The 12,907-nt window shown below is 36.5% G+C and overlaps 1 protein-coding gene across 1 annotated transcript; it reads right to left on the reverse strand.

Annotated features, from left to right (window-relative positions):
- Nucleotides 1-987: 987 nt before the first annotated feature.
- Nucleotides 988-10,009, reverse strand: LOC117214059 (clavesin-2). Its single transcript, XM_033459897.1, has 5 exons — nt 9,658-10,009; nt 2,931-3,271; nt 2,595-2,723; nt 1,956-2,190; nt 988-1,646 (listed from the first exon to the last, which is right to left on the reverse strand). The coding sequence occupies exons 1-5, from the start codon at nt 9,779-9,781 to the stop codon at nt 1,612-1,614; spliced, it is 864 nt and encodes a 287-aa protein (XP_033315788.1). The 5' UTR covers nt 9,782-10,009; the 3' UTR covers nt 988-1,611.
- Nucleotides 10,010-12,907: the final 2,898 nt, after the last annotated feature.

The raw sequence follows: 12,907 nt of genomic DNA on the forward strand, positions 1-12,907 counted from the left end.
AGAGTTTGCCTTCTTCTTTACGCATTGTAATTTTAGAATTTTTGTAACTAACATCAAGCTCGATTTAAACGGTTTTCGTTGAATTCTTATTTAGAATTTCTAATTGTGTTTACCTCCTCTCACGATTGTTAATATATTCGAGACCTACGAATATTATAGCAATGTTTTTCGAAATTTAAAAATAAGTTTGCATAAGTTTGCATGAATTTGTATATTTTTTTAAAGGTAAATCTTATTAGGACAGGTTTACAAACATTTTGCTTGAAACGGAGAAAGGTTTCGAAATGAACTTTTGAGACGTAAAAGATAAACAATTCGAAAACCTTGTTCCTTTATTCAAAAATTATCATGAAGATGAAATTGCCTGACTAAAAATTTGCCTATCACCAGAACAATCTGCTTCAAAAGTCTTATTCTACTTTCCTCTTTTCGCTATTCTGCCTTTTTTCATTTTACGCTTATACTGTACTCGGATTTTCTTCTTTGCTCTGCATTTTAAGAAGATGCAAACAACAATCATGTATACCATGTATACCAATTATAGTCTTTTACTTACATTGTTCGAGCTTGAAATATTTTTAATTGTTAAAAAAATTCGACCGCATCGGAAACGTTAAATAAGTCGCGATAAAATTAATTTCGTCTGTACGTCAAGCTAAAAATTATTGCACTATAGTCTCGTCATTCGTGCTTCTCTCGAAAGCATATTTTTCATTGTCAAAGGATATTTTAGGAGTGAGCAAATATTATTTATAATATACAGAAATAACCATGTTTCGTACAAAACTATGCCATATAACTATATAAAAATATATTCAAGACTTACGAATATTATAGCAGTGTTTTTCGAAATTTAAAAATAAGTTTGCATAAGTTTGCATGAATTTGTATATTTTTTTAAAGGTAAATCTTATTAGGACAGGTTTACAAACATTTTGCTTGAAACGGAGAAAAGTTTCGAAATGAACTTTTGAGACGTAAAAGATAAACAATTCGAAAACCTGGTTCCTCTATTAAAAAATTATCATGAAGATGAAACTGCCTGACTAAAAATTTGCCTATCACCAGAACAATCTGCTTCAAAAGTCTTATTCTACTTTCCTCTTTTCGCTATTCTGCCTTTTTTCATTTTACGCTTATACTGTACTCGGATTTTCTTTTTTGCTCTGCATTTTAAGAAGATGCAAACAAAAATCATGTATACCATGTATACCAATTATAGTCTTTTGCTTACATTGTTCGAGCTTGAAATATTTTTAATTGTTAAAAAAATTCGACTGCATCGGAAACGTTAAATAAGTCGCGATAAAATTAATTTCGTCTGTGCGTCAAGCTAAAGATTATTGCACTATAGTCTCGTCATTCGTGCTTCTCTCGAAAGCACATTTTTCACTGCCAAAGGATATTTTAAGAGTGAGCAAATATTATTTATAATAAACAGAAATAACCATGTTTCGTACAAAACTATACACTTAATAGTAACTTGATAAATCCATCATAAATGTGCAACGACAGCAATTGTTGATATTCTTAAAATACTTTGTACAAGAATATGATCACAGTATAATTCGAATGCCTCATTGTTTTAGTCTCTTCATTTTTCGATATTCATTATTCATTTTTACGGTATCCGTACGAATTCCATTCTGAAAAATAAAAGAAATTGTATCAGTTTCTTGCTTTGTTATATCGAAAATGTTTATTTCATCCCGATTTATTCGAGTCTTCCTTTTCTATAATCTTCTATCATATTTTAATTGACATATTTCTGTTAAATCCATTTATAAGACAGAAGGATATATTTATGTCTTTCGTAAATTCTATAAAAAATTTATATTTTTAAAGAATATAAAGCATATATTTTAAGAAGACTCGAATGCAACGTCGATTTTTTTCTCTATATAACGTACGACTGGAAAGAATGAATACTTCCAATTAGGTTAATTAAATCTTACCTTTAATCTTATCTTCGTGCTGAAGCAGTATAGGATACCAATCGGCACTGGTGTAATCGATTTCCGGTAGATTGCCCCCGTAGTTCTTCGGAATGTGACTAACTGGAATGTATGCATGAAGGGAGGACATCTTGTTGCCGTGGAAGAACATACGTTTCTTTAGCTTTTCCTTCACGAAGGGCTTGAACATCTGCCACACCATGTTGAATAGGAACGGTTGTTTTACGAAGTGTACCTACGATCGATTAGAATCGTCGACGTTATTAATCAAAAGCGTTAAAACTATACGTAAAGTAATTTCACTTCTGGTTCGATCCTATCACATACAGAACTAAATTACAGACGTTCGCGCATTTATGGGAAGGTGTAAAAGTTAGTTCCATTAATCCGGATTTTGAAGATTCTCATAATTTTTAAAATTCGACGGTTTTTAGAATAGATTCGTTTAAGTGGAAATAGGTGACAGTGCATTGAATTTAAAAATCCCTTTCCCATAAGAAAACTGGTGCGGTTTATCATGTTTCCTGCCTATAGTGTTCGTTTGAATTATCAAAATCCAGAATTCATGCGTAACAACGCGCAACATTACGAGATAGTAAGAAATATTACAAAATCCTTAAGTCAAAGTTGTCTACGAACCTCTTTCAAACGCAGAGGCATAGCTTCTTGAATAAACGTCAAGAGTTTCATGCAAAAAGATGGTGTCATGCCCATCACTTGTTTCATACTTAGGCCCTCGAAATCCATTATGACGACAGTTCCGTATATCTGTAAATGAGGATCATTTTCTTCCACGAACATAAAAGCATGTCTGAAAAGCAAGTCACGAACTACCAAAGCAAGAAATAAACTTCTCAGCTACGATCGCAGTCTGTGATATTTTACATAACCATATAATCACGAGTATATTGAACGTTACAAAACCAACGGCGTTATAAAACCAGCCTGTCCGTCGACAATTTCTATCGTACTTGCCTGAGTTAGCGGCTCCCACATGGCGAGCTGGTGAACCAAATACAACACTCGAAATATTTGATCGGCGCTGACAGCGGACGGGTCCCAAGACTTTCCGCAGCTAACAACAAGTATTCTTCGATTTTTATTATCTCTTCCTTTGATGACATTCACCACGTTGTGCTCGAGCATAGCCACCTTCTCGTCACTTGGCATCAAATTAGACAACAGAGCTGCGTTTTTATCTTTAAACTCGGCGATCCTCTTCATCAGCTCGTAGGCGCTCTTCGCGTAGAATTTGCATGGTCGCAGGAATATCAAAAGAAAAACTTCGTCCGTACGAAAATAGAGTGTCTTGTCGTCTGGAAATGATAATGAGAAATTTATTCGTGGTTAATTTGATAAATAACGTTAAAACGTATGAAACGTATGACGAATAATATTACAGCTATTAGGATTGAAGATATCGTAACGAAGTATAGTTCAAGGAAATAGAAAAAGTATTTTAACTTCTTCTGCTCAATATAAGCATGTATATCAATTTTTTTAAGCATAATGTTCAATGTTCATATTATATAATTATTATAAATGTAACTACCATTATGTCGCGAAAGAATTATATATATATACCTAGATTTGTAGACTTTGTGACGAAGGTTTTTTTTATTGAAGTCGTCGATTTTTATCGAACGTTTATAAAAACTTTTTCTGGGTATAATATATCGTCCATTTTATAGATACATGGAATTACGAACTTTGGTAATTACATAGAAAAGGGTACCCCTCACCGATTTCAACGAACTTGAATTATGCCGTCAACGTTGACATTCGAACAATCTTCTCCCATACCTGTAACTATCGCCCGGCCTTCATTTCCGAGATGTTCACAAAAAACTTCAATGAAATTTAATTTCCACTACACGTCATTTTACCATATATATAATGCCATATATATACCGTATATAAATGGCTGGATTTTCATATAATTAACTTCAACGGGTAATAAACGAAAATTTCGAACATTAATAAATTCAATCTTATCGCTGTCGATCACAAGATTAGTAAGATCAGAGTTGGAGCTGCACAGGTATTGTGATACCTTCTAACTACTACTACATGTAAATATTTCTGATCTATTCGCACTTTATACCGTAGTAAAGTAGATTTGTTACTGCTCATTCGTATATAGTTTGTTTTCCTTCTTTTTTTTTTTTTTTTTTTGTTATAAAACTTTGACAATACTTCCAATGATATTTATACGATTTTTGTTTAATCTTGATCTATAAGATATACTGACAAGAACGTTTGGCTGGAAAAAATTAAAGCGCTCTGTATACTGTATAGCGTATACCAAATATACTTTTGTGTACAACTCAAAGATTAAAATCGCGCGTGCTTATCATTAGGCTACATGTAGCTGACATACATATACTATGTACTCTAATTATTAATTGTACGTAACGAATAGACAGATTTCAACCAAATGTCCAAATCGGACAAATTGTGAATGTAAATAACTGAAAAAAAAACGAATAGATAAGGTATAGCGTTCGTATGTCATATATCAGTTCATATATAAATAGATTCATTGAAAATTATTTCGCACTAGCATAGCCGACCGCCTAATGGAGGCTGGTTAATACTCTAGCGATCTAGTCCAATCCATGATCCATTCGTTTTTCTTTTTTATTTATACAATATTAAAAGTGGTTGCCTATCTCATCGATGAATTCAGTTTAAGTTGGACTACGTAAAAGCCAGCCTCCAGAACGAAGCGTAATCGTAAGGTAAACTATATCAAGGTTTTTTCCAAATATCTCGGAAAAGCGGAAATCAAGCGGCTTTGCGATAACGTATATAGGAGAAAGTTGTACAGAATATCGATTTTGACAATGTATTTCAAGATCGTTAAAAGCGGTGAGACGTGTCCTTTTCTATATAATTACCCGAATTTTATAACCAATTATATACGAAACATTTTGAAAACTAAAGATCTACATAAAAGTTAGAAAATACAGAGCCAGCTCATGCACATTTCATTCGTAGAGCTCGCAAAAATAGACGTTCAACTATTCCTTATATCAATATTCACCACTTTCAACGCTTTTGTTTAATATCTACAATTACATTCTCTTATCATCGTTAGAAGATACTGGCACGGGAATATGAAGAGACGGCAAGATAAGCAGGAAATATGAAGAAGTTGTTGAGAAACAAGGGGAAGGGATTGAAATAAAACAAGTAGGAGAAAGGAGGAAGGAGAAGGAAAGGGGAACAGAAGGGAGTTAAGCCAAGATAGCGATTAGCCACAAAAGGTGACTAAGTTCATGCTACGACTAGGCAAGAAACGCTTAAAAACGCGAAAGTGTTTCGATTGTAAGCCTAGATTTACATACCTCTAAATAGCTAACTACTTTTAGTCATAGGTTCTTAAATTTTAAACATAATTATTATTGCCATTGGCTATTACTTTTACTGTTTATGTATATGTTTATACAGTGCAAACCGAATGTCGCTGCAAAGACTACCGCAGAAACTAAAAACATACAAATTTTGTGTATATCGTTGTAAATTCGACCAGTCGCGGAGAGACGCGATCGCGAGGGAGCGCGTCAACGTGAGTCGTAAATTCCCGTTACGATTAGAATAATCGACGCCACGAACAGATCGATCCCCTTATTTCTGTTGGGATAATAGGGGTGGTTGAGTTAGTATAACACTGCGGTTAACAGGTTATAATATATATTTTATTTCCAACAACTGATTTTACTGACTTGTCAAGTTGGCGACTAAGTTTTGACTCTTTTCGAGTTGCTGTCTGACTCTTTCCGAGCAGAGAATTTTGACTCTTTTCGAATTGGCACCGGACTTTTGATTTCTTGACGCCGAACTTTTGACTGACTGTCCGCTCTCGTCTTATTACGGAGGAAAGCACGGTACGGGTGTGCTTTTTGAACGAAAACAGGGGATTCGTTGTTTACACTTTTCGTTAGGAAATTGAGGCTAACGATCCGCGATGCCCATTGATTATAATCAACGTTAAAGAATGAAGATAGGAGGAGGAAGCCTCCTACCAACGTGGCTCGTGAGTGACATTGTTCTTGGGGAAAAAACCGCTTTTCCCCGTTAGGTGATACCCGCTTTCTCCGTAATTTATAAGAGCGTACAATAAACATAAGGACTGTTTTAAGGATCGTTCATAAACCGAGAACACTTTCAGGATTAGAGATTGCTTCAAATTAATAAGAATATCGAAGGGTTGAATAACGGTACGTGGACCTTTGGTGGCCACATAACGAGGGATGGCGTACGGATTATCTCACGGGACGTAACAATTGTCGTATTTTTATACGAATACGAGCATGGAGTGACTTGGATGCGTAACACTGAGACATATAAATATTCAATCGAGACGTTCAAGTATGCCGTTGTGACAGTTACCTAAATATACAAAATAGAAGGATATCGAAGCTACCGTGCGAAGTGTCCTGAGTAAATAGAGATCTTACAACTAAATTAGAAAACGTGTCTGTTAAGCACTTGATCTTCGTTCCCAATGCTTATTTACCATTGAGGCATTTGCTACGTCATAGGTATATATTGACAATGCACTTGTAACAGGTTTCAAAAAGTGATTTAAGTTTGATTGACTTTCAATTATTTTGTATTAACTTACTTAAATTACCGGAACTGACTCTTTTTTGCAGCAACCTCTTTAATTGAGAATATTTTTAAAAATCTATATGAACAGCGAAAGAAAGTAAAAACCTGTTTCATGCACGAAAAATTATAAAGAATATTATATTTTTATATTATTTAGACATATAACTAAAATACTTGTATTAGAAACATATATATGTTAAATTTTGCTTAACAAATCTTCTAAAAATGTGTAAAAATCGTTCAGTCGAATAATGAGAGAAATTATCAATTATTGACTAGATTTCCATAACTGGCAAAAGAGTTTTAATCTTCGATTAGATCCATAGATGCAAATCTTCGGAACGGTCTATTGAATTTTATGAAATTATTCGAACACGCACACAAGTTATTCGATAATATCCCTTTCAATTCGTTCAATTCATCCAATTCAATATAGAAACTATATTTCACTCGGGAAATAATTTTCATTTCATCAGTCACGACAGTAGTGGAAGATCGAACTGTCCTCGCGTGCTCACAGCGAAACCTCTTCCGTAAAAAATTGCCCCGGTATTCCTTGTTAAGGAAATTGCAACAATCTGCGACTCATTCCTGAAGTCAGGAACGGAACAGTACAAGCGATCAAAATGAGAAAAGAACTTTATTACGTATGCTGAATTACGTTTAAAAATTTACATTTTCGTCGATAGATTTCTAGCATTGTTGTTTGTCAATAAACGAAAAAAATGCTATCGTCCGATATATCTAACTCCAATTTGCACAGAAACACTTGCTTCCACTCGAGCTCTAACAAAAACTATAATTATACTTTATCTCCAATGATCAAAGAAACTTTTGAACTAACCGAGATAACAGTGATAAATTCCTAGTCTACAGTGGATGTTATCCGCAAACAAATTACGCGAAGATAAACTAAGCGAATTCTATTGCGAATCTATTCACATTTAAATTGCATGATCAGTCCTACCAGATTTTACTGTATGTCTTTTAGTGACGTGAATTTGAAACCTTGTCATACAAATAGCGGCCAATTCGTTCTGTGTTGTGTCGAATATTGTGTTATAAGAAAGGCTGTCGTAATTTTTCCACCGTACTATGTCAAAGCAGTATTTTCAACGCAGTGTGTTGTAAGACGATCGAGCGTATTTCCTTATTCCCTAAATAATAAAGTAAAATGTACCAACTTTTAAAGTTACGATCATATTGACCTCCAAACACGATTCTATCATTTTTTTTTATATTTACGAATTTGTTTCACAATAGTATATTTTTGTTTACACGACATTCTCGCATAGAGTGGCTGCCAAAAGTTTCTAAACAGAGTGTAATTCTATTTCAGTAATATTCGTAACTGTTTAAAGATAAGAAGAAACTTGTTCTATACCCTTTGGCAAGTATACTCTCTTTCCATACTTAGCCAATATTAATATCTCGAATTGGATCGATCTAATTTGCGAAGAAAAAGTACAAAACAAAGAGTAGCAAAGTTTTTTCGTCGGCACTATTTCTGGCATTAATGACACGGTTCTGTATCGGTACAACGAGAATCTTATCTTAGATATACAGGTTTCTTTACCTCTCAGCGTCAAGGGTCAAGGTACACAGCATTATCGATACAGATTTAATCAACTGTATTACCAACGATCTTTGATCATTTTCATCCGTGTACCTGCTGTACTGACTCTATTTATCAACCTTCAAGAATTGTGAAACACAGACGATGTTTAAACGAAAACTCGAACGCTACTGTACAGCCACACCGATAAGCTCTTATCGAAGAAGCGATGATGACCGTCAGTGAACGTTCTGATGCACTCGGAGCTGACTAGAATAACGTCAATCCTTTGAATACGTTAACATATCGCTTATACTTTTCTTAATTCTATATACTTTCAGAGATATTTCGATATTTTTTCCCCTCTTTTCGACATCTATTGAAACTAACTGGAACTGATTAAAATTATGCAAATAAATTATTAAAAATCTACAGTTTTCTTTTGCCGATTGTTAAAGAAAAAGCATCTTCGCGAATTGATTTACACCGGCTATTGAATATTGATTTGCATTTAAATTTAAAATGTTGCAAACATCGCATTTTTACGTATTATAGCAACGAACGTACGAATAAACAACGTTAATCGTTATATAAAACGTGCTATATCTATTACATTTATACAAATTACATCGCATTACGGAGAATATTATTAAAACAATTGGAAATAAAAGTTGAATCTAGAAACGAACCGACTATCGTGTATGACATATTTCTGAAGTTTCTTATGAATTGTGCGTTTGTTATGCGCATTATCGCCAGTTAGTTGTTTTCTTAAATATAAGATAATTTCTCAATATAGTATGGATGACAATGGAAAGAAAAACAAAGCCAGTACGTAGTACGTAATGTTTTCCACTGTCTTCGTTTATTAAAGAATCTGAAGTGAGATAGTCGATCAAGCTTGCGTAAACTGTCAAATATCTTTGTTCGGCAACGGCTACGTAACCCGACGTCAAAATCTAACCTGTTTACGAGCCTTGGTGGTCGCGAAGATTAAGATCGCTTTCATCGATTTATCGTATCGACTAGTAGAAGCTTCACATCGAGATAAATAATCTTCGACTTTTCGCATAAAAGAAATCTATCGCATCGTGCGTCTAACGTTCTTCCCTTAAGAGACGAAAGTTTCAAGGCGAAGATAAAATTTTAGAGCACGGATATCCTACATTTGCCCGTTAGATCGCTGCCAATTTTTTATCAATATCGAAAACTAATAGATTTCGCTAAAACGCTAGCCAACTGTCAAATACCGAAGACAAAGATATTCCGTAAACTCTTACAGAATCCATCATCGCGTAAGGGAAAATAGCGATAGAATCGCCTAAAGACAAAGCTGCGAATAGCAGAAAGCTCCGAATTCGAAAGCAAATCCCTCTCGTAAGCCCGATCGTAAAAATCACGCTGTCTCGCGTTAAAGACAAATAGCGACAGAACTACGCGAGAGAACATTTCGGAATTAAACATGTGACAAAGCCAAAGGTAAAGATGATCGGCAAAAAGAACGTTGAAAGAAATTTTCTGGAAACTCACCCTCGATATACTTCTTTAAAGCTGCGAGGCCCTCCTTCGTGTTCTTTTCGGTCTCCCGGAGCTCCTTCTCGGCGACAGCCAGGGCTTCCGATCCCGGTGGCGTTGTATCCAACTCGAACGACATGTTTCTGCTTAATATTCCTAACAATGTATCGAATGTCTAGCAACCGACAAAACGATCCTCACAGCAGGACAACCACGATATATCTGTGACCTGATATATCTTGCACGAGAAGAAATCCACCATCTCAATCCAATCTTTGACCGCTCAAAGTCCAATCGGTACGCGGCGACGACGGTCCGATTTTATGACTCTTCCGCCAGTTGATTTCGTGTCGCTTAATGTACACTGTACACTGAAACCGAGGCACATTGGACGCGCGTCGCTTGATAAAACTGTCACCCGGAAACGCAGTGATCGTGTACACTGACGAGTCATCGATTGATAAGCAGCGGTCGAACGGAGGAACCGATCGTCTATTATATTTATATCAGAGCAATACAAAGTAATTAGAGTCGCTATATTGAACAGTGACTGTTACGTCCGGTGACTCTCTACGGTCGCGGCGTTCACCAACCGTGCACATATAATTAATCGGGTGGCAATAATCCTTCTGATTTATCGTTAAGTCCGTCAATTGGCATAAGACATTTTCGAATCAAAAGGTTCCTTATGGTTATTGCTCCATCGGATAAAAATAGGGGAAATCGGTTTATATATGTCGGATTAACGTTGGGGATAGGGTCGTGGGCGTTTGATGAATTTCACAATCAATCACGGCGATTTGGCTTGCGCCACACTAATGACAATGGCCTTAGATACACGTATAACTCCACGTACAAGTAAAACTTATCTTCATGAACTCCAATAAAAATCCAAGTGGAACTGCTCTTATATATTCCTGTCCTCACCTCTCGGGTCAATCTTTGTTTTTAAGGAGAGTTTATATAATTAAGGAGCTGTTTAAGGAGAGCTGTTTATAATCATTCCATACCTCTGTCAGATGCACGTCCCTCCCGTGACCGTGGTTACGTTCAGTGACCCGTTATGTCACTTAGGGCCCAAGCCGATCGTCATAAAGCCAGATTGGAACATTAAAACTATTTCTTATTTTTATTACTTAAGTGTAGCTATAGTAAACAAGTGTATAGTTATAGCTTAAGTGTAGTAGCTATAGTAATATAGGAAAGTCCCGATATGTCCTTTCGTCTCATCATCATCCCATCATCATCGTGAAAGGACACCGGAGCCTCCCCTTTGGAACTTCGGGGAAATCTGTAAAATTGTAATTAAAGTCTATAGCTGTAATTGAACGATTTGCCGTCATTCCACGCAATTGTATTTATTTGAGATTTGTGACAATGAACTTGGGCTCAAGGTGACAATCAGTCGTCCGCTAACAGTCTTCCGCTAACAACTTTCCCTCAAGGGCGGCTCATATCCTTCTCTAAACACCAACATGGAAATTGACCAATTAACAGCAGCGTCAATTTCCCTCACTTTCTGAACGAAGGCTATCCCCGACGAATCCGATGATCTCGTATCCTTAGACACACCCCATCGTAATGTTCCTCTGGAGCATCATCGAGTGAGATCGTATTAGCGAGTGACTTGTCTTTACGCTCGGATCGTCTTTACAGCTAAAACGGATATTCCACGTTTTAACAAAGAGTTAATTTAGTAATATTTTCACAGTAGCCAAGCAGGTCGATTACGACTCGGGCTTTGGAAGAAAGCGCATTCTGTTACCCCGTTGACCACGGATTCGTTGTTGGACCTAGGATCATCGTCATTAGCTTCTCGAGTGTCTGATTACCGCGGTTACTTATCAAATTCTGTAGTAGTCGTATTTACACTAGTCGATGTCTTCTCCATCGCATAGCAACAATGTGTAATCCAAATAAGGATTCGTTTCACGCCCCTAACCCTAATCATAATGAGAACTCGACATATATAACATAGATATGGCTTATCTCATGTTTCCCAGGATTCCACCTGCAAGCGACCAGCGACGAGGCAATCACCACCGAACAACAGTTTTCCTTTGCGATAACATCGTCACCGGACTTCGCTTGATCTACAACTACAGATCGGTCGCATCTCTTTACCGGGTTTCCACCTGTCAATCATCCATCTGCTTCTCTTATACCTTACGCAACAGCGTGAATATCTTCTGCACATAGTTGTTGGAAACATGTATGTAGTATCGTGGATGAAAAGCCTAAGAGATATCGGGCGAACCATGAACAATGTCGCGAGAGCCGAGGCGCCGTCGGGTCCATCAATGTGTCATCGGTCTTTTCAAGTGCATAGTTTCGTAGAAAAGACCTACGTGACCCTGGCTACGAGCGTCTGCAGAACACGTGTGTCTAGCAAAAGACAATAGAATGCGACAACGGCCAGAGAGTCAGTCGAGGAGCAGAGTGCGAGTCGAGAAACAGAGTTTGCGGGTGGCGTTGCCGAGAGAGTGTTGATTGCATTTGGTGAAAGTCGAGTCGTTATCTAATTGTTTAGTTGTGCTGTTTTCTGTACGTTTGGTGTGAATAGTTCAGGTTGAACAACAATCGTCTTTTTCTGTCCGATTAACATCTGTATCATCCATTCCTTGTAAATATATTATATCACGATATTACATGTATTTTAACCTGTTAACAGCAGTGTTATACTCGCTCAACCAACCCTATTATGCTAACAGAAATAAAGTGGTCGTCCTGTTCGTGGCGTCGATTATTCGAATCGTAACGGGAATTTACGACTCCCGTTGACGCGCTTCCTCGCGATCGCGTCTCTCCGCGACTGATCGAAAAAACAGTGACCATTGTTACGACGATATCGAGGGTGGGTCTGCAATCGAGTTGAACTATATAATCTTATCTGTAAAATGAAGAGAAAAGGAAATTTTCTAAATTTCGTATTAATCAGAATGGTTGTAAAAAATGGGTTTTTTTCAGCCTTCTTTACTTAAATCTGACTTCGTCGTTACGTGGGATACACGAGGATGAATTTAGAATTGGAATGGAGTTGGAAGCCGAGGGAATGAGATTTCGGAATTTTCTTTGCGTGAAATTGCTTGCGTTAGAAAATGAACGAAGGTTCCATATAAATATAGACATTTCCAGCCTCTTTTACTTTATCGAGAAAAAGAGAATTTGTTAAAGAAGCTAATTTTGGAATTTGCGTCGCTCGAACCTAGTCGTATCGTGAAGAAGAATCGAATAACGAAAAGCGGATAGAAAAATTGATCTTTTA

Source organism: Bombus bifarius, unplaced genomic scaffold (assembly GCF_011952205.1).
Source record: "Bombus bifarius isolate JDL3187 unplaced genomic scaffold, Bbif_JDL3187 scf7180000009145, whole genome shotgun sequence".
Taxonomy (NCBI): domain Eukaryota; kingdom Metazoa; phylum Arthropoda; class Insecta; order Hymenoptera; family Apidae; genus Bombus; species Bombus bifarius.